This window comes from Rhinatrema bivittatum, chromosome 1 (assembly GCF_901001135.1).
Source record: "Rhinatrema bivittatum chromosome 1, aRhiBiv1.1, whole genome shotgun sequence".
In the NCBI taxonomy this organism is placed as follows: domain Eukaryota; kingdom Metazoa; phylum Chordata; class Amphibia; order Gymnophiona; family Rhinatrematidae; genus Rhinatrema; species Rhinatrema bivittatum.
The window spans coordinates 50,859,785-50,878,477 of record NC_042615.1 but is presented as its reverse complement, the minus strand read 5'-3'; the positions used below and the strand labels follow the sequence as shown (position 1 = coordinate 50,878,477).

Genomic DNA, 18,693 nt, shown 5'->3' with positions numbered 1-18,693 from the left:
TTTTTTCTTACAGTTAGAAGGGTTTTTTTGTAACTGAGTATTAACTGTAACTTAACGCACCCTTCATCATTATCTCTGAAGGAAGTGCTATATTTTCTTTTCTTATCCATGACATCCCTTCCCCCACACATCCCTCGGGTACTGGAACATCAGCCCTGAAAGGTGGCATCATTCGACATTTGTTCCAGCTCGGGAGGGACTCTTTAGAAAAGGCACAAGTTTCACCTATTTCCAAAATCAGCTTTTTTTTTTTTAGCCCAGTTTCAGAAAATGCGGTTTATGCGTGGCTAGCATACTGAATTCACAGAAAAAATAAAGGTGGGTAACGTGTTATGTCATACGCTGCCTGTCTGTCCTCTGGAAACAGCAGCTGCGCAGTAAAGCATCCTGCTGGAAATTGTATTTTATAAAACCAAAGTACGAGAACGGATGACAGTTCTTTCCCCTGCAATGTTAGTTACCCCTATTACATGAAATCTGGAACATTCTTACATAAGAATACCATGCCGGTCAGAAAGGATTTATGGACAACTGTGACAAACTAGCTATACAGGGGTCAATTTTCAAAGGGTTTACACTCCTCACTTTTGGAGTTAGGCTCATAAATTGGCCCTTTTGAAAATTTACTAGGGCTGAGTCCCTAAAATTAGGCACCGAGTTTCACCAGTGTCCTAAATTTGGATCCTAAAATGTGAGTGGCTACAGGGGCAGAGTCAAAGTGGGGAAACAAAGCTCGGAGCTTAGCGCTGATTTTCAGAACTAGGCACCTAACTAGGGTGACAATCTAAACAAATAAATAGCAGCTCTAAATTTAGGATCTTACGTCTCAGGCTCCTAAATTAAATCCCTAAGTTTAGGACCTCAGCTTTATTTGAATATCCACCTCTAAGTGATTTCATTTAAGGAAAGCTCACCTTTGTGCTGAACATATCATATGTATGCTGTATATGGTATATGACAACATAATACTGATTTATAATTATATTTCCAAAAAAGCACTCATTTCCTGAGGTCATGGAGGCTACAAAGATCTTGGTCCTCTTGCTTTTTTTTGGGGGGGGGGGGGGGGGGATAAATGTTCTGAAATTTCTCTCAAGAGGATTTTGAGAGAGAGAGAGGAAGATGGAAAATTTGAACAAGGCTGTTCCTAAAAGAAAAGGCCTTCCTCCTATGCATGGACAGCGAACCACTGGCCATGGTTATTGCAGGTCTTTGTCTTTGGCAGCTGAACCGTAAACATTCAATAAGAAGGACTTGGGTAACCAAACTAATGTGGAAATCACTGGATACCAGGAAAGTCGCAAACAGCTTCTTCCAAGATTTCAGCCAAGCATGTGACGCAGCAGGCTGCGGAAGAGAACAGGGATAGTAGGAATAAAGGGGGGATCCACGGAAGGAGACAGAGAATGATGGTAAATGGTTTGGGCCGTAAGCGTGAGGTTAAAATGATGAACATCATGGAACCATTAGTCTTCCATCGAAAATTCTATTAGCAATCTGCTCAGAGGAAGTGGTGAAAAAAAATACAAATATTTTGTATAGGTTTTACCTTCTGGATATACTTCAGTTATTTGCATACAAATAAAATTACATTACTGTATTTAAGGAGCGCACATGGAAAAACAGGTGCAAAATGAGTCCTCATGCAAGGTGTGCTGCCTTTTATCAACTGCTCATCTGCTAGAATCTTTTTCTGTTGTACGCCATTGTCCATCTTAGATGTCTGTTTTGGTTCCTTTTCCATTACCACCCATTTCTGAATGTTTCAGGCCATGTAAAAGTTGAGCAGGGTCTCCACTAAAGCTCAGTTCCTACAATCGTTGATTGGTGGCACAAGGAAACTAAGAGATGTTAGTCAGAACGAACAACGTATGAACTCTGAAGATCAGTAGGGCATGCAAGAAGGAGGCCCATAAGGAAAGCCCTATCTGACGATCTGCAAAGGGAAGCGCCGCAGATTGCTTTGGGAACCGATGCACTTTGCACCTGCATGGAAGCGGGTACACCAAGGGTGCATCAAAGTACACACAGTGATGTGAAAAAGAAATCTCCAGGCATATCTTCCCTCTCCTGACCTAACCCTGCACTTTTTTTTTTTACACACTAAGGGCCGAATTTTAAGAGGTACGCGTGGGCGTACATTTGTGCGCGCAACCCGCAACAAACGTATGCCCAATTTTATAACATGCGTGCGCAGCCACGCGCATGTTATAAAATCCAGGGTCGGCGTGTGCAAGGGGGTGCATAATTGTGCAACTTGTGTGTGTCGCGGCGTGCAGCCTTCCTCCGTTCCCTTCCACCCCCCCCACCTTCCCTCCCTAACTCGCCCCCCAGCCCTACCTAAACCCCCCCAACCTTTATCTTCTAAGTTGCGCCTGCCTCCGGGCAGGCGTAGGTTGCACGTGCCAGCCAATGGCCGGTCTGCGATCCCAGGCACAGCAGCAAATGGCCGCTGTGTGCCTGGAGGCTCCGGACCCGCCCCTGCCCTGCCCACACCCCCGCCCATTTTTCAAGCCCTGGGACATACGCGCGTCCCGGGGCTTGCGCGTGTCTCCGGGCCTATGCAAAATAGGCTTGGTGCGCGCAGGAGCGGTTACGCGCATAAATCCACCTGGATTTACGTGCATAAGCTTTAAAAATCTGCCCCTAAGTAGGGGCAGCATTCAGACTGTGTGTTCACCTGCATGAAAACTTTGGTTATCGTTCCTTATGATTTCACTGGGCAATCCTGAAAAGACCCGGGGATATAAGATGAAACTATGAAAAGGGCCACTGAAATTGATTTTAAGGAAGAACCGTTTTACTGTGTGTGAGGGCAGATAAGGACAACATGGGCCCTTGTAGACTGCCCAGTTCAATTCTTGTTGCACTTCTGTAGACTTCAATTGACCTCTGACTTTCCCTTCACTTTTTTGCAAATAGAGATCTGTGGAGAAGTTTTATCTATGCCCTGGTATTCTTTCCCCAGATCCTCTGTGCTTATCCCAAGCTTTCTTGAATTCTTTTACTGCCTTGGCCGCCTCCATCTTCATAAGGTGGCCATTCCATGCATCCACCACCCTTTCCATCAATGTACTGTAAGCCACGTTGAAGTATCTCAGGTTAGGTGTCATATAAATGCAACCTAATAAATAAATGTTCTAATGTTGCTCCTGATCTTATGCCCTTTTGAGCCTCCCATGACTCCGTGTTATAGAATTTCCTTTCCACTGCGATTCCTGCTTAAAGTGATTAAGTTATGAAATATTCTGCCTAGTTCTATCAATTAGACTTATAAGCCAAGCCCACAAAAACAACGCAAGGACTACAAAAATTCAAACATACTACAATCAATAAATACATTACAAATCTAATGCTCTTTAATATAAATATACTATTCTGAAGTGTGGGACCATCATATAAACTGCCACTAAAGTGTCTCAGTATCAAGGGCAAAGAGTTATAATCACATAAGTAATTGCAACACCTTTATCTGTTCACCTTCATTGGCTGCTTGTTGAAAAAGAGGGCGCAATTTAAGCTAATGACCATGATATATGAGAGGCACTATATGGGTTGGGTGCTAGTGACTTACAAGGTAAGATCAGGAGTTATGTACCTAATCGACATTTGAGTTCAGTAACAGCAGCTCTGGCACTTATTCCAACCAGACAGGAGGTTCGTAAGGTGGTAAACAGGAAAGGAATGTTTTCAGCAGATGGACCAGAACAGTGAAGCTCGGCACCCTTAGAGGTGAGAATTGAAACTAATTATCTTAGTTTCAGGAAAACGGTGAAGGACTGGCTTTTTCCATCATAATAAGGGTCTTCGTGTTCGTCATTTCTGAGTGGATTAGTCCGGAGAGGGTAGAAGGTGGTCCCATTGCTGAATATGTTATGGTGGGGTTTTGTTTTAATGGGGAGCGGTTTAATTTTTATGGCTAAGGAATGGTTGTTACATTGTGGTTTTTTTTTTTGTTTGTTTTTTTTTATTTGAGAACCGCTCTGGCCAGATCTTGATTCTGCTGTGTGGGACATAAGAAACAATAAATAAAGAAAAATCCTTATAGACCAACAGTGATTATGGAGATACTTAGCTGAACATGCTACAAAACTTTCCCAGGGTTTACGCGCGTGGCCAGGCCTTACACGCGCCAGGCAAGTTTTCAAACAGGCCTGGCCACATGCGTAAACCCCGGTACGCGAATAAGTGCCAAGCCCAGAGAAAGGGGTGGTCTGGGGGGCGGGGCTGGAGGCGGCCGGTACAGTGACCATTTGCCGCTGTGCCGGGGAAGCGTGCGTCGGCAGTCGGCCGGCACATGCAAGTTGCTTCTGCTCCAGAGGAGCAGCAACTTACAAAATAAAAAAAAAAGGTAAAGGGAGTGGGGAGGAGAGGGAAAGGGGAAGGGGAAGGGAGGTTAGGTAGGGGGGTAGGGAAGTTTCTTCCCAGTCCGCTCCTTAATTGGAACGGACTGGGAGGGAACTGGGGAAAGTCGGGATATGTCGCTGCATGAAAACTGCATAAGTCCCCCCGCCCCCTGTGCGCGCGGCCCCCAGATTTTATAACACGGGCGCGCTGGCATGTGTGCACGTTGGGAAGCGCGCAAGCATGGACGTGCGCATGAAAGTTTAAGAATCTACCCCTTGGCTTCTGATGCTAACAGAGCTTCAGCTAAGAACATCCATAATCGCTGTTGACCTAGAAGGATTTTTAATCGCACATATGAGAAAATCAAAATACTTGTATGGACTGGACCTTTGACTAAAACTCTGCCCTTGGCGCTGAGTTACTTAGTAGCAGTCTTGAAGCATCATAGAAATTAGCGTATATGTACGTAAGTAGTCTGAACACGCACATTCCATATTTTATGAAAGTCAAACATATGTGGCAACGTGTAACTATAGTTTAGATTACTTTTCCCTGTATGCATCATTCTGCACTTGTCCACATTACATTTCATCTGCCATGTAGATACCCAGTCCCCATTCTTGTAAGGTCCTCTTGCAATTCCTCACAACCAGCTTGTATCCCCTGCAAACCTCGCTCATCGCTCCCTTTTTCAGATCATTTTATTAAATATATTAAAAAGCACGGGTCCTAGTACAGATCTCTGTGGCACTCCACAAATTACCTTTCTCCATTGAGAGAAATTAGGACTACTCGCTGTTTTCAATCGTTTAGTCAGTTACCAGTTCACAATAGGCCATTGCTTCCTATTCCAGGACTTTAATTTCCTGATGAGCCTCTCATGAAGGACTTTAACACCTTTTGAAAATCCAGATTCACTGAATCAACCAACTCACCCGTGTCCATATGTTTATTAACCCCTTCAAAAAAGTCTAACAGATTTGTCAGACTTCCCTTGGCTAAATCCATGTTGGCTCTGCCCCATTAATCTATGTCTATTCAGATGGCCAGTAACCTTGCTCTTCAGAATATCTTCTACCATTTTTTAATCCAACTGGCTAATACTGATGGACGTTTTCTCCAGGAACTTGTCCAAACCCCTTGCGCCTTCACTACATTCTCCAACAACAAATTCCATAGTCTGTGCAACGAGTACAAAATAAATACTTTCTCCAATTTGTTTTGAATCTCCTCTCTGCCAGCTTTCAGATAGCACTAGTCCTAGTGCTATCTGAAAGGATAAATAACTGTTCCCTATTTTCCTGTTCCAACCCACTCGTGATTTTATAAACCTCTATCATAACCTCTCTCAGTTGTTTCGTTTCCAAATTTAAGAACTCCAATCTGTTTAGCCTTTCTTAAGGGAATCACTCCCTCCCTTTATGAGGGTAATTTTATAATTGAGCAGGAAGGGCCGATGTCTCCGTGTAACTTAGACATGTAGACTTTAGCCACCATTTGCAAAACAAACCCATGTGCATAGGATTTACTTTGAAAATGCTTGTGTAAATGGCCCAGTACTTGCACAGATTAACTTGCGTTACGCCTTCCAGACTGTCGGCAGTTGCAGCTGCCCGGGTTGCTGGATTAAAACAATTATCAATACTGGAGAAATCCGACCCAACGATGGCTGTTTTGTTGTTTGTGATATCGGTTCCAGGAAGAATTGCTCCCAATTTTGCAGTTTCAGTAAGGGTTTGTTTGTTTTTTTTTACACTACTCTAGCACCCATTTTCACTAAAGATTTTACATTTTTTTTTAAGCTTTGATATGTGGCTTTTTAAATGAAATTCAGAGCATTAGAAGTTCTTGATCAGATCCTTAAAAAAAAAAAAAGTAAGTCATAGATAAATAACTTTTTCTTGCCCACAGAATTAACTACCAGCTGGAAAGAGCCTGGCAATGATAGAGTTTATAGGTAAGTAATGTCTTTGAGATCACTGATTACATGAGTAATACTCCCCAGAGTCTTGAATGTTGCTAGAGGAAAGACAGCAAATCCTTCAGTATTTCTGCTGCCTGTTATATCATGCAACCTTATTTGCTCTCATGATAACTTCAGCAGTTTTGCTGATCATTGTTTTTCTCTCCAGTCTGCAGCTGTAACAGCTTTGTCTAAAAACAGAACAATCAGGGGAAAAAAAATCTTTCCTAGCTTGCACAGTCATCGCTTTCCCACATTCTTGTGAAAAAGGAGGAGAAGGGTTACCAAGATTATATATTTTCTTTATCTAATATTTTTCGCCATGCATGTTTGTACAAGTCAACAATGGCAGCAGAGCAGAGGACTGCATGTGGCCCCAGATGTTACACAAAACACAGAGGCCTGGGTGAAGCAAAGGAATTGCAGGGGCTGAGCTTGTATGGAGAAAATGTTTATATTGGCAAGGAAGGGAAGTGCAACGTCTACAACAGATGTGAACGTGTCCTTGTGTGTGTGCGAGGAGATAGTAAATGTATATAACATATATATGCAACACCTCTAGAAGACATGGAGAGGAAGGATTGGGAATGATTTTTATCAAGGCAACTGGCCTAATCTAGATCTAATGAATTAAGGACTTTTTTTTTTTTTTTAATGATGAGCATAATTGCTGGTCCCAGTAACACCATTTACATGAAGGCAGAAATAGAAGAGGTGAAAAACCACTGAAAATAGTAAAGGTCAAAAATAAAAATGATGGAAGATAAAATAAAGGATCAGAAAAAAGACCTACAGAAAAATGAAAAGTCAGGGTGTTCAAAATAAATCATACATTAAAAAAAAACCCCCAAATGAGTCCATAAAACATTTATATAGTAACACAGTAGACGACGGTAGCTAGAGGCCAAGCAGTCCATCCAGTCTGCCCAAAAGGAGGTTCAGGACTGTAACTGATGCTTCATGCCAGTTAACCCTCTTGCCTTCTTTTCAGAGTTGTAAAACAATTTTTGTTTTTCTCATTTTGTTTTATCGAGTATTAAATTTAACTCACATTTATACTGTGCAGTCTCTGTGAGGTCAATATTCAGGGAACTGGCGAACGGTTAAGTTATCCGGGTAACTTCATCCAGAGATTCAGCAGCACTCGCGCGGATAAGTCTGCTACTAAATATACCCAAATAAAGTTACATGCATAACTTTACCAGGCTAATGTTAGGACAGGTAATTTTAGCAAGACAGCACTTAATATTTGCCACATCGGATAAAGTTTAGCACCGCCCCGGAACGTATCCAGCGCCATCTCTCTCTATATATTTATACATTTTGTGTGCATAAAATGTATCCATTTAACAGGGGGAAAGGGTAGATATTCAAATCTTGCCTTTTGTCCAGCTATCTACACACGTTAGCTGGAAAAAGCCTCTGCATATCAATCTCTGTGCGCTTATATTATGTGGAAACATCTTGGTAATAGTTTAGCACTGGTGTGTTAATTGTGTTCCAGCTGTGACCCGCACACATACTGTAAGGTAAATTTTAAAAGCCAAGCAGATTTTAAAAGCCGCCTGTGTGCACGCGTATCTCCCGCTAGGTGCACAAAGGAAAAGTTATGAAAAAAGGGTTGGAGCATGGGTATGGTCTGGGCACAGGCGTTCCTGGATTTCACCTTGACATTTGTGCGCAAGTATTTACACGCCTGCCGCGTAACTTTACTTCTGTTAGGACGGCATGTAAGGCATTAAACAAAAAATCTAAACATGTCAGCGGGGTTTTAATGGTCGGGGCTAACAGGGGAGAAGGGAAGCTATTAAACTAGGAGGGTTTGGAAGGCCTATTCCTTATTTGGGTGAACTGGGAACGAACTGGTAAAACTGATAATGGCGTTGGAGCACGTCTTTTAAAATCCCCCCTTATATGGTAGAAGCGGCATTTGCGTGTAGAATTGCACACAAATTTGTGCGCGTTCAAGCTATTTTACAACATGTGCGCATATGTTCTAAAATGGCCACGTCTCTGGGCACGGGCCGACGAATGTGCGCCTGTTTAAAAGTTACCGTCCCTATATTTATCAGGCTTATATCAGTTATTTCCAACACTATTTGCTATCTAACTTAATCGTTCAGCACTAAGCTCCATTTCGTTTGGTTTAGTCTGACTCCTGGGATCTGTATAAACGGATGCATTTTACTCTTCAGACAGACGAGCACCCCATCATCAAAAAATCTCTCTCTGAAGATTCCCAACCTAACTTTCAAAAGCCCTTTTTGACTTCCTCCGGTCTTAAACGCATATCCTTGAGAATAAGATAATCATACAACAGGACATTTCAGCTCAACACAGTATGCTGTGATCGAGCTGCTACGTTCTGTCTGAGATTACTATCTTTTCAGACAAAAGCGATTTCCTCTGAAGCAGGTATGTCTGCCTAACATGGCCATGCCAGGACTTATATTTTAACGTCCTTTTTTTTCACATGGATATTTTTTTTAATCGAGTTCCCACTTAAGTGTTATATTAAAATTATATGTATGTTTTTTTTTAATGACCCACGTGCACTGTATGCTTTTAACATAGGATTGCTTTGGAAGACCCTGATATTCCATTTAGTATTTTTTTTTCCAGATCCTTTATTTTATCTTCCATCATTTTTATTTTGTAACATCATTTACATGTACGGGCACCTCACAATCAGGACTGCAAACCCACCCCGGGTTGACCGAATCACAGTTGTGCTCCATTGCATACATGGAGTTGTAGGTTCTAATCACCCCATTTATTTCCCCTTTGTTAGAACTATGACTCCAATTCACAGAGTGGGTCGAAAATCCAGGACTGGATCCACCTGCTCAATTGACCTGGGGGGAGTTGGTGACCCTACTTACAATGGACACCTTGCCTATTATGGAGAATACCCAAGTGGTCCTGCATGAACATTTTCCTCTTTCAGCCAGAAGACATGCCTGTCCTCCATCTCCGGCCCCCTCCTTACTATCTAACTTAACAACACATTCTTTCTGAAACATAGACATAGAAATGACAGCAGAAAAAGACCAAACAGTCCATCCAGTCTGCCCAGCAAGTTTATGGTAGCATTAGATGCGCCATACAGATCCCCCCCCCCCCCCCCCAATAATAGTAGCATCTGCCACACCATACCAGGCACTCCCATACTTAGTTTCCCAAACTGTCAAAGTCAGAGCCCTTGTTGGTTGTTGCCTGAAACAAATTCCCCCTTTCCCCCTGCCATTAAAGCCGAAAGCAATAATGGAGTTACATCAACAGTATGAAGGCTTATTAGTTAAGGGTAGTAACTGCCATACCAGCAAGTTACCCCATGCACTCTTTCTTCATTTCCATCCTCTAACCTTTAGGGATCCACAGTGTTTATCCCATGCCCCTTTGAAATCCTTCACCGTTTTTGTCTTTACCACCTCCTCCAGAAGGGCATTCCAGGCATCTGCCACCCTCTCTATGAGTCGTCCTCCCTGGAGTTTCAATTTGTGACCCTAGTTTTACTGATTTCTTTCGAACGGAGGTGGTTTGTTGATTGTGCATCATTAAAACCTTTCAAGTATCTGAAGGTCTGCATCATATCTCCCCTGCACCTCCTGTCCTCCAGGGTATACATATTTAGGTCCTTCAACATCTCCTCATAAGTCATTTGATGGAGACCCCCCCTCCCCACCATTTTTGTCACCCTTCTGTGGATCACCTCCATCCTGTCTCCGCCCCTTTTTGAGATATGGTCTCCAGAACTGAACACAAGGAGAGGCCTTACCAAAGACCTGTACAAGGGGATTATCACCTTTTTCTTACTAGTTATTCCTCTCTCTATGCAGCCCAGCATTATTCTGGCTTTAGCTATTGCCTTGTCACATTGCTTTGCTGTCTTCAGATCACTAGACACTATCACCCCCAAGGTCCCTCTCTTGATCTGTGCACAACAGCCCTTCACTCCCACATCACCTACAACTCTTTTGGGTTACCACACCCCAAATGCATGACTCTGCACTTCTTGGCATTGAATCCCAGCTGCCATCTCTTCAAACGTTCTTCAAGCTTCTTTAAATCACTTCTCATTCTCTCCACTCCTTCCGGCGTGTCCACTCTGTTGCAGATCTTTGTATCATCTGCAAAAAGTCAAACTTTATCTTCTATCCTTCCAAAATGTCACTCACAAAGATATTGAACAGGACCAGTCCTAACACCGATCCTTGCGGCACTCCGCTTAACACATTTCTCTCTTCAGAATAGGTTCCATTTACCACACGCTGCCTTCTATCCGTCAACCAGTTTGTAATCCACACCACCACCTTGGCGCTCACTCCCAAGCTTTTCATTTTATTCACAAGTCTCCTATTCAGGACCGTATCAAAAGCTTTGCTGAAATCCAAGTAGATGACATCAAGCGCTCTTTATCAATCCAATTCTTTTGTCACCCAATCAAAAAAAATCAAACACATTAGTCCGACAGGACTGTCCCCTGGTGAATCCATGCTGCCTCGGGTCTAGCAATCTTCCTGAATGTAGATAGTTCATTATTCTTTCCTTCAAAAGAATCTCCATTAATTTTCCCACCACCGAGGTGAGGCTAACCGGCCTGTAGTTTTCAGCCTCCTCTCTGCTCCCACTTTTGTGAAGCAGGACCACCATCGCTCTTCTCCAATCACTCGGCACCACTCCCGTTTCTAGGGATCTATTGAACAGGTCCTTCAGTGTACCCACCAGCACATCTCTGAGCTCCCTCAGTATCCTGGGATGAATCTCATCAGGCCCCATGGCTTTGTACACCTTCAGTTTTCCTAGCTCTTCCTGTACATTCTCTTCTGTAAAAAGAATGTTGTCTACTCCACCCTCATCCACTGTCTTGTTAATTAGTGATGATCCTTCTCCAGGGTCTTCTTTAGTGAACACTGAACTGAAGTATTTGTTTAATATTTCCACCATTTCTTCATCTCTCTCCACACATTGATCCTTTTCACCTTTTCAATTTTACTATACCACTTCAGACCTTTCTCTGATGTATCTGAAAAATGTTTTGTCACCTCGCATTACCTCTTTGGCAATCCTTTCTTCTGCCTGACTTTTTGCTTTCTTGATTACTTTCTTAGTCTCCCTCAGTTTCACCAGATATTCTTCCCTGTGCTCCTCTTTTTGGGATTCTTTATATTTCCTGAATGCTGTTCTTTTAGCTTTTATTTTATCAGCTACCTCCTTTGAGAACCATATAGGTTTCTTATTTCTCTTGCTTTTGTTTACTTTTCTAACATATAGATTTGTTGCCTTTGTAATTGCTTTTAGTTTGGCCCACTGCTGTTCCACCTCACTCATTTTCTCCCAGTCTTCTAGTTCTACCTCCAGGTACTTCCCCATTTTAACAAAGTCCATATTTTTGAAATTCAAAAGTCGGGTCTTTGTGTGACTTCTCCGTATCCTATCTGCGATATCAAGCCATACCGTTTGATAATCACTGGTGCAGAGGTGGGCACCCACCCGGACATTAGAGACTTTATCCCAATTAGTGAGCGTTAAGTCGAGTAGAACTCCCTCCTTCGTGGGTTCCATTACCATTTGTTTGAACAGAGCTCCTTGCAGGGGATCCACTAGATCTCTACTTCTGTTAGATTGCACAGAAGGGATTCTACAGTTTACGTCCTGCAGATTAAAATCTCCAACAATCAAAACTTCTCCTTTCTTTCCCATCTTTTGAATGTCTTCAACCAGCTCTCTGTCTAGTTCTTCCGTTTGAGTCAAAGGCCTGTAAACCACTCCAGTAAAAATGGATCTTTTTTTTAAGGACGGCCCATAATGCTTCTTCTCTACCCCACATCCCTTGCAGTTCAGTTGCTTGGATATTGTTTTTTCACATAAAGAGTTACTCCTCCCCCTTTTCTGTCCTTCTGCTTTGTAGGTATTTGAAACATCAGAGAGCCCGGACCTAATAACCTGCTGAAGAGGAGCAGTCACAGCATGAAAGCGCCTGCAGCAAACAAACAAAAAAATCTTCTTCACTAACTCACCCTCCAGCCCCCTCCAGAGTAAACCATTTTTCATGGCATTTAAATTTTTTATGAACAACAAAGCAAGGAATTGACTCGTTTGATTTATGACCACAATGTAATAAATTCCTTATGTTTGACGTGTGGCAGTATTTGGACTGGAACCCACGGTGTATTGCAATGGAAGGTGAAATCTGTCTGGTTGATATGGATCTAACACACACCCACTGTCTAAGGGAAAAGCATTTCTTATACCCTGCCAAGCAACCCCTAATTAACTATTTAAAGCAACCCCCCTCCCACCCCCCACCTACAGAAGCTTCTCTTTCACAACAAGCGATGTCAGAATCCGGGTTTGTGACATCACAGGTCAGCATTATGAAAACAACTGGGGCTACTGAAGTCAGCAAGTGGCTCCAGCAGGAAAAGCAAGGCTAGCACACATATTGCTAAAGGCGGAGAACTGCTTTAAGGTAATTTTAGCCATTCTTGGCATAACTCTTCTGCAGTTAACATGTTCATTTGAGAAACAAGGGCCAGTTTCCAACATTTCATAGCTACTGAAGTGGACATATTTTGAGGATTGGTGTGTCCATGTTGGGGGGGGGGGTCGGAGGACTAGAAAAGGATATGCATCAATAACCCCAGATCTCAGAACATAAATGAACCTCAGAGGAATTAGAGCAGCAGGCTGAGATCCCGAGAAGCCAGGGTTCAAATCCTGCTGATGCTCCTTGTTACCTTGGGCAAGTCACTTCAGGCGCCGTGGCCTCGGATATAAATGTAGGACCCTGTTTACTAAACATTTTTCCCCACAGACACAAAATGCGATAAAACGTTTAGTAAACTGACCCTTTAGATGGTAAGCCCTCTGGGGACAGAGAAATACCAATTTCATTGCAATTAAATTAACGTTGGCCACTTGGCATTTATTAAAGTGCCCGCTTTTGATGCAAGAGGCCAACATTATTTGAATTGCAAAAAAAAGTGGCTTGAAAAACATAAAACCTGGGGACTCCTATGATTAAGAAGTGGAGCTAAACTTGTTTGTGAATGGAGTGATCTGCAGCACCACAATAGGCCAAGTCTCAATCCCTCTTTTTCCACATTGCTCCTTAATATGATAGTCTCTTGATATAATATGTAAGTTGTTTTGTGCATGATTCAGACACTCCATTTTTTTTTTTGGAGGTTCATGTGTTGTTCTGCTTAAGTTGGCAATACCACCAACATCAGGTTAATATTGTATAGACCAGTGGTTCTCAACCTTTTTCCCATCGTGACACACTTGACAGGCCACGCTCACATGTGTGACACACTGCTCATTACAATTCACAGTGGAAAGAAAAAGTAAAGGTCCGGTAATTATTTTTATTGTTTAAAATGACACAAAGAAAAAATACGTATTCTGTCTGAACAGAAACTGCATAAATAGTAAACATCCCACACCAAAACAGACCAATTTCCAGCGCTTAAACAGTAACCACCTTACCTAAGAAAAGGCAACACTGATAATATTACAACAGGCCTTAAGACACCAATACATCTCCTATTAGGAAAAAGGACCAAGTCAGGCTGCTATAGAGTCCTACACAGAAACTACACGCCAGCAGAAAACCTCACCTGAATCACATGTGCTGACTCTCACTTAACAAAGAATAAAGAGACCAAGACGCATAACTAGAAGCATTGAGATAAAAACTGAATTGGAAACCGCAACAAGCCAGAGTCTCTGTATGCAGTGTAATAAAGGAAAAAAAGAAACATCACCAATCCTTATAAAACAAATTCAAGAAATATAAAATCAGTAGCAGTAAAACCATATTAACAAAAAGAACAGATTATTTCGAAACAGCTGATGAGTGGAATATCCAATAATTAAAAACTCATAAAAAATTTCTAGATACCAATAAAATATTTCAAAATAGCAGACACAAAGACCCAGTAATGAAAAATAAGGATACAAACATTTTTTTGTTCTGCATACCTGGGAACGTTTGGTATCCAGGTGTCCTGAGATTGTTTTGAATTAGCAGGAGGAGGGGTGGTTTGCTTGGAACTTTCTCCTCTCTCTCACACTGGCTCTCAATTTCACACCTATACACACATGCTCTCAGTCACTCACATATACATATGCTTTTTCTCTCACTTATATAGGCTCTTAATTACACATTTACACACATGCTGTCTATCTTTTCAGGCTTACACATACAGGCTTTCAATCACACACATACATGCTGTCTTTCTCTCACACACAGACTCTCATTCACATTATTACAAACATGCTCTCTCTCTTTCTCTCATTTACACACAGGCTGTCAATCACATACTGACATGCTCTCTCACCTAAACCAGCTCTCAATCACACACAGACACACATGCTCTCTCTCTTACTTATACATACAGGTTCTTAATCATATATACACATGATCTCTCTCACACACAAAGGATCTCAATCATACACACATACTCTTTCACACAAACAGGTTTTCAATCACAAACTTACACATACAGGTTCCCACTCTCTCTCCCTCCCTCCCCGGAACTAGCAGCAGCAGCAGCCTCCTCCCAACCCTAACCTCCTTCATTTTCAGCCCTCGCAGAGAAAGGAGTCCCATCGGCCGCGGGGGTTGACGTTCTTCTTCATTTTTCTCCAAGCCGCGCTGCTCATCCCTCAAGGCCACGCCTCTCTTCTGTTCTCCGGGCGGACGCTGCCCGCACTAGCATGGTCTCTTCTTCCTGTGCATGCACCCGCTGCTCACCACTTCCTCTTCCGGGCTGTGGGGGGGGGGGGGGGGGAGAGAAGAAGAGACCATGCCGGTGCCGCTGACGCCAGCTGTTCTGCTGCGTTCCACCCGGGCTGACAGCATTTTAAGCCCAGGTGGAAGAGGACCGGAGAGCAGCTGGGGACCGGGAAGTGTGGTGACACACCTGCGTGTTCCTGGCGACACACTAGTGTGTGGCGACACACCGGTTGAGAACCACTGGTATAGACAGAGAAACTCTTACTGTATCTTAATGTAACTCATGCTGAGCTCCCAATGAAACGGCATGAGCAAATATAATCCAAAATTAAATTTGAAAAAAAAATTAGTAAGAATAGTGCTGCCTTTTTATTCATTTTTATTTTAACACTATACCTCCAACCCTAACAAGATCAAAACAAGTCAGCTTCAAGATGACTTGTTGTGTTCCTACCAAACTCAAAGGGAATCAAATGCTTTGGATGCCAGTCACTTACTTAGATGATGGCCAGTCAAGAAGATCCCCACTGTTCGTAATGAGGTGGTTTCTGTCTGGCCCCGGTGGGCTGGTAGAAGCCATTGGTGTGGGAGACTGTGAAGAAAGCGAATCCATGCTGCCGGTGGGGGTGTCCTCCTTGGGGAAGCTATGATTGTCAACTAGAAAAGGAAACACAAGTTCAGAAAGTGAAAACTAAAAAAAAAAAATATATATATATGAAGACTAATTTGTCCTCCTGCTAATTCCAAGACGATTAATGCAAAACTCCAGCACCTGTGGAAATGACTGAATTTTTGGAGAGATGGAAACTTCATTCTCATGCTGCAAAACTGATATTTGGACATTTGGATCTGTCCTGTGGAACCCATTCCTGAACATCAATCTCTGCACGCTTTACTCTAACCCACCTTATTGTTCCTTAGGACCACCCAAAGTGGCTTGCAAAATTAAATACAATGCATGAAAAATACAATTCATAAATACATATTAAATTCAGATCATAAAAAAATTCTAAACAGTTCTGTACTTGGGCTGGTGCTTTTCAATATATTTGTAAATGATCTGGAAAGGAATACGACGAGTGGGATGATACAAAATTATTCAGAGTAGTTAAATCACAAGCAGATTGTGATAAATTGCAGGAAGACCTTCTGAGACTGGAAAATTGGTCATCGAAATGGCAGATGAAATTTAATGTGGATAAGTGCAAGGTGATGCATATAGGGAAAAATAACCCATGCTACACAATGTTAGGTTCCATATTAGGTGCTACCACCCAAGAAAGAGATCTAGGCGTCATAGTGGATAACATATTGAAATTGTCGGTTCAGTGTGCTGCGGAGGTCAAAAAAGCAAAGAGAATGTTGGGAATTATTAGGAAGGGAATGGTGAATAAAATGGAAAATGTCATAATGCCTCTGTATCGCTCCATGGTGAGACCCCACCTTGAATACTGTGTACAATTCTGGTCGCCGCATCTCAAAAAAGATATAATTGCGATGGAGAAGGTACAGAGAAGGGCTACCAAAATGATAAGGGGAATGGAACAGCTCCCCTATGAGGAAAGACTAAAGAGGTTAGGACTTTTCAGCTTGGAGAAGAGACGACTGAGGGGGGATATGATAGAGGTGTTTAAAGTCATGAGAGGTCTAGAACGGGTAGATGTGAATCGGTTATTTAGTCTTTCAGATAATAGAAAGACTAGGGGGCACTCCATGAAGTTAGCATGTGGCACATTTAAAACTAATCGGAGAAAGTTCTTCTTCACTCAACGCACAATTAAACTCTGGAATTTGTTGCCAGAGGATGTGGTTAGTGCAGTTAGTATAGCTGTGTTTAAAAAAGGATTGGATAAGTTCTTGGAGGAGAAGTCCATTACCTGCTATTAATTAAGTTGACTTAGAAATTAACCACCGTTATTACTAGCAATGGTTACATGGAATAGACTTAGTTTTTGGGTACTTGCCAGGTTCTTATGGCCTGGATTGGCCACTGTTGGGGACAGGATGCTGGGCTTGATGGACCCCTTGGTCTGACCCAGTGTGGCATGTTCTTATGTAGTTAATGTAACTGTATGCGCATTAACTTACAGGGCCGGCGGAACTACTAGGCAGGAGCCTAGGGTGCCAAGGTCCCAGGGGCAGCAGCCGAGGCAGCAAGAGCCAGCGACCCGTCCGTCCTCACCAGACCTAGCACTTCACTCAGCCATGCGGTAACCTGATCCCCCCCCCCCGTGGTGGCTCCCTCAGGCCAGACCCCAGCTCGCGCCACTTTCTGCCATCTTGCTCCCATTTCCTCCGCCTGGAGGAGTGGGAGAGAGTGTGTGAGCCCAGGCGAGGCGGCATGACTGGGGGGGGGGGGGAGAGGGGAAAAAGCAGAAGGGCGCTTGGGCACCTAATACCCTTGCACTGGCCCTGATAACTTACATATATGCAGTTCACAGTAAACAGTCAAGAGCTATAGCACTAAAATGTCTACAGTGTTTCCTTTCAAATTATGCAAAATAAAAGTCTAAGGGGCCAATTCACTAAGGGATATTTTTCTCATTCTGAATCCATGAGGGAAAAACCGTAATAAATCAGACCCTGAAAGATCCCAGGTCTTGAAAAATGTTTTTAAAACTCCCATAGAAGCAACCCCCCCCCCCCCCCCCAAAAAAAAAAACCCAACAAATCATATTTCCCATCAAACAGATTGCTAGACAACCTAAAAAACACAACTGGAGAAGAATTATTTTAGCAAGACATTAAGCAATATGCTTTAACAGAAGTCAAAGAATGAGGCAGGTAGCTTCTGGAATGACAAGTCCTGTGCATGGTTTTTAAATAGGAGTGGCAAAAATCCCTCTCTAATCATTAACTTTTAGGGATGTGAAGTTTCAATTTGATTACTGTGCACTCATTTTTAGGGCATGCGAAATCAAATTAGTTTGCACTAAAATCTTTAGTGCACACTAAAGCGAAATGAAAAAAAAACCAAATGAAAAATGTTTGGCTGCCCCTATGATCTTTACTTTTTTTTTTTTTCTTTTTTTGAGGGGGAGGGCTAAGCCCGAAGGGAACGTTACATTTAATGTCAGCTAACCTGAGCTGTGTGATCTACAGTTGCAATGGTTCTTTTCAGCCCATCCTTTATTTGAATATTGTCAGCTATGATTCATCTTTGAATTGCGTTCACAGACAAGAGGCTGCTTTACTTTCGAAACGGAAATTAATCAGAACCCAATCATTCCTCTTCATCTGAGTCAGCTTCTTTGGCTTAACAAAAAAATAATAATACTGAAATCCAAGCAATCAGCCCGATCCTTTTTCTTCCCTGTCACTCTGCTCCACTGCCCCCAGACACTATTTAGTGTTTGTTATTTACATTTTTATACTGCCTATCAAAAAGCTCAAAGTGATGTACAAGCATAAACAAACCCAACACAGGAATAAAATACAAACAATATAATAAAATCAGACACATAAAAACAGCAGAAAAGAAAAGTAATATTTCAGTAAATGATCCCTAATTCAAAATGATTCTATTGACATTCACTATTTAATTTTGGCTTGCCTAAAAACTAATCAAAAGCTTGTGAAACATGTAACTTATGTGGACCAAAGAAAAACAGAGTTGCAGGATGTAAGTCATCAGTTATTA

General features: G+C 42.4%; 1 protein-coding gene across 5 annotated transcripts in view; it reads right to left on the bottom strand.

Moving 5' to 3' along the window:
• ARHGAP10 (Rho GTPase activating protein 10) overlaps positions 1 to 18,693 on the bottom strand; it is a 626,731-nt gene that overhangs the window by 41,587 nt on the left and 566,451 nt on the right. For all 5 annotated transcript variants that reach the window (XR_003857144.1, XM_029604362.1, XM_029604453.1 and 2 more), the window contains one exon: positions 15,551 to 15,710. Coding sequence is in view for 4 of the 5 variants with exons in the window: in XM_029604362.1 (XP_029460222.1) it covers positions 15,551 to 15,710 (160 nt within the window). In the remaining variant the exon portion in view is untranslated. The remainder of the gene's footprint in view (positions 1 to 15,550; positions 15,711 to 18,693) is intronic.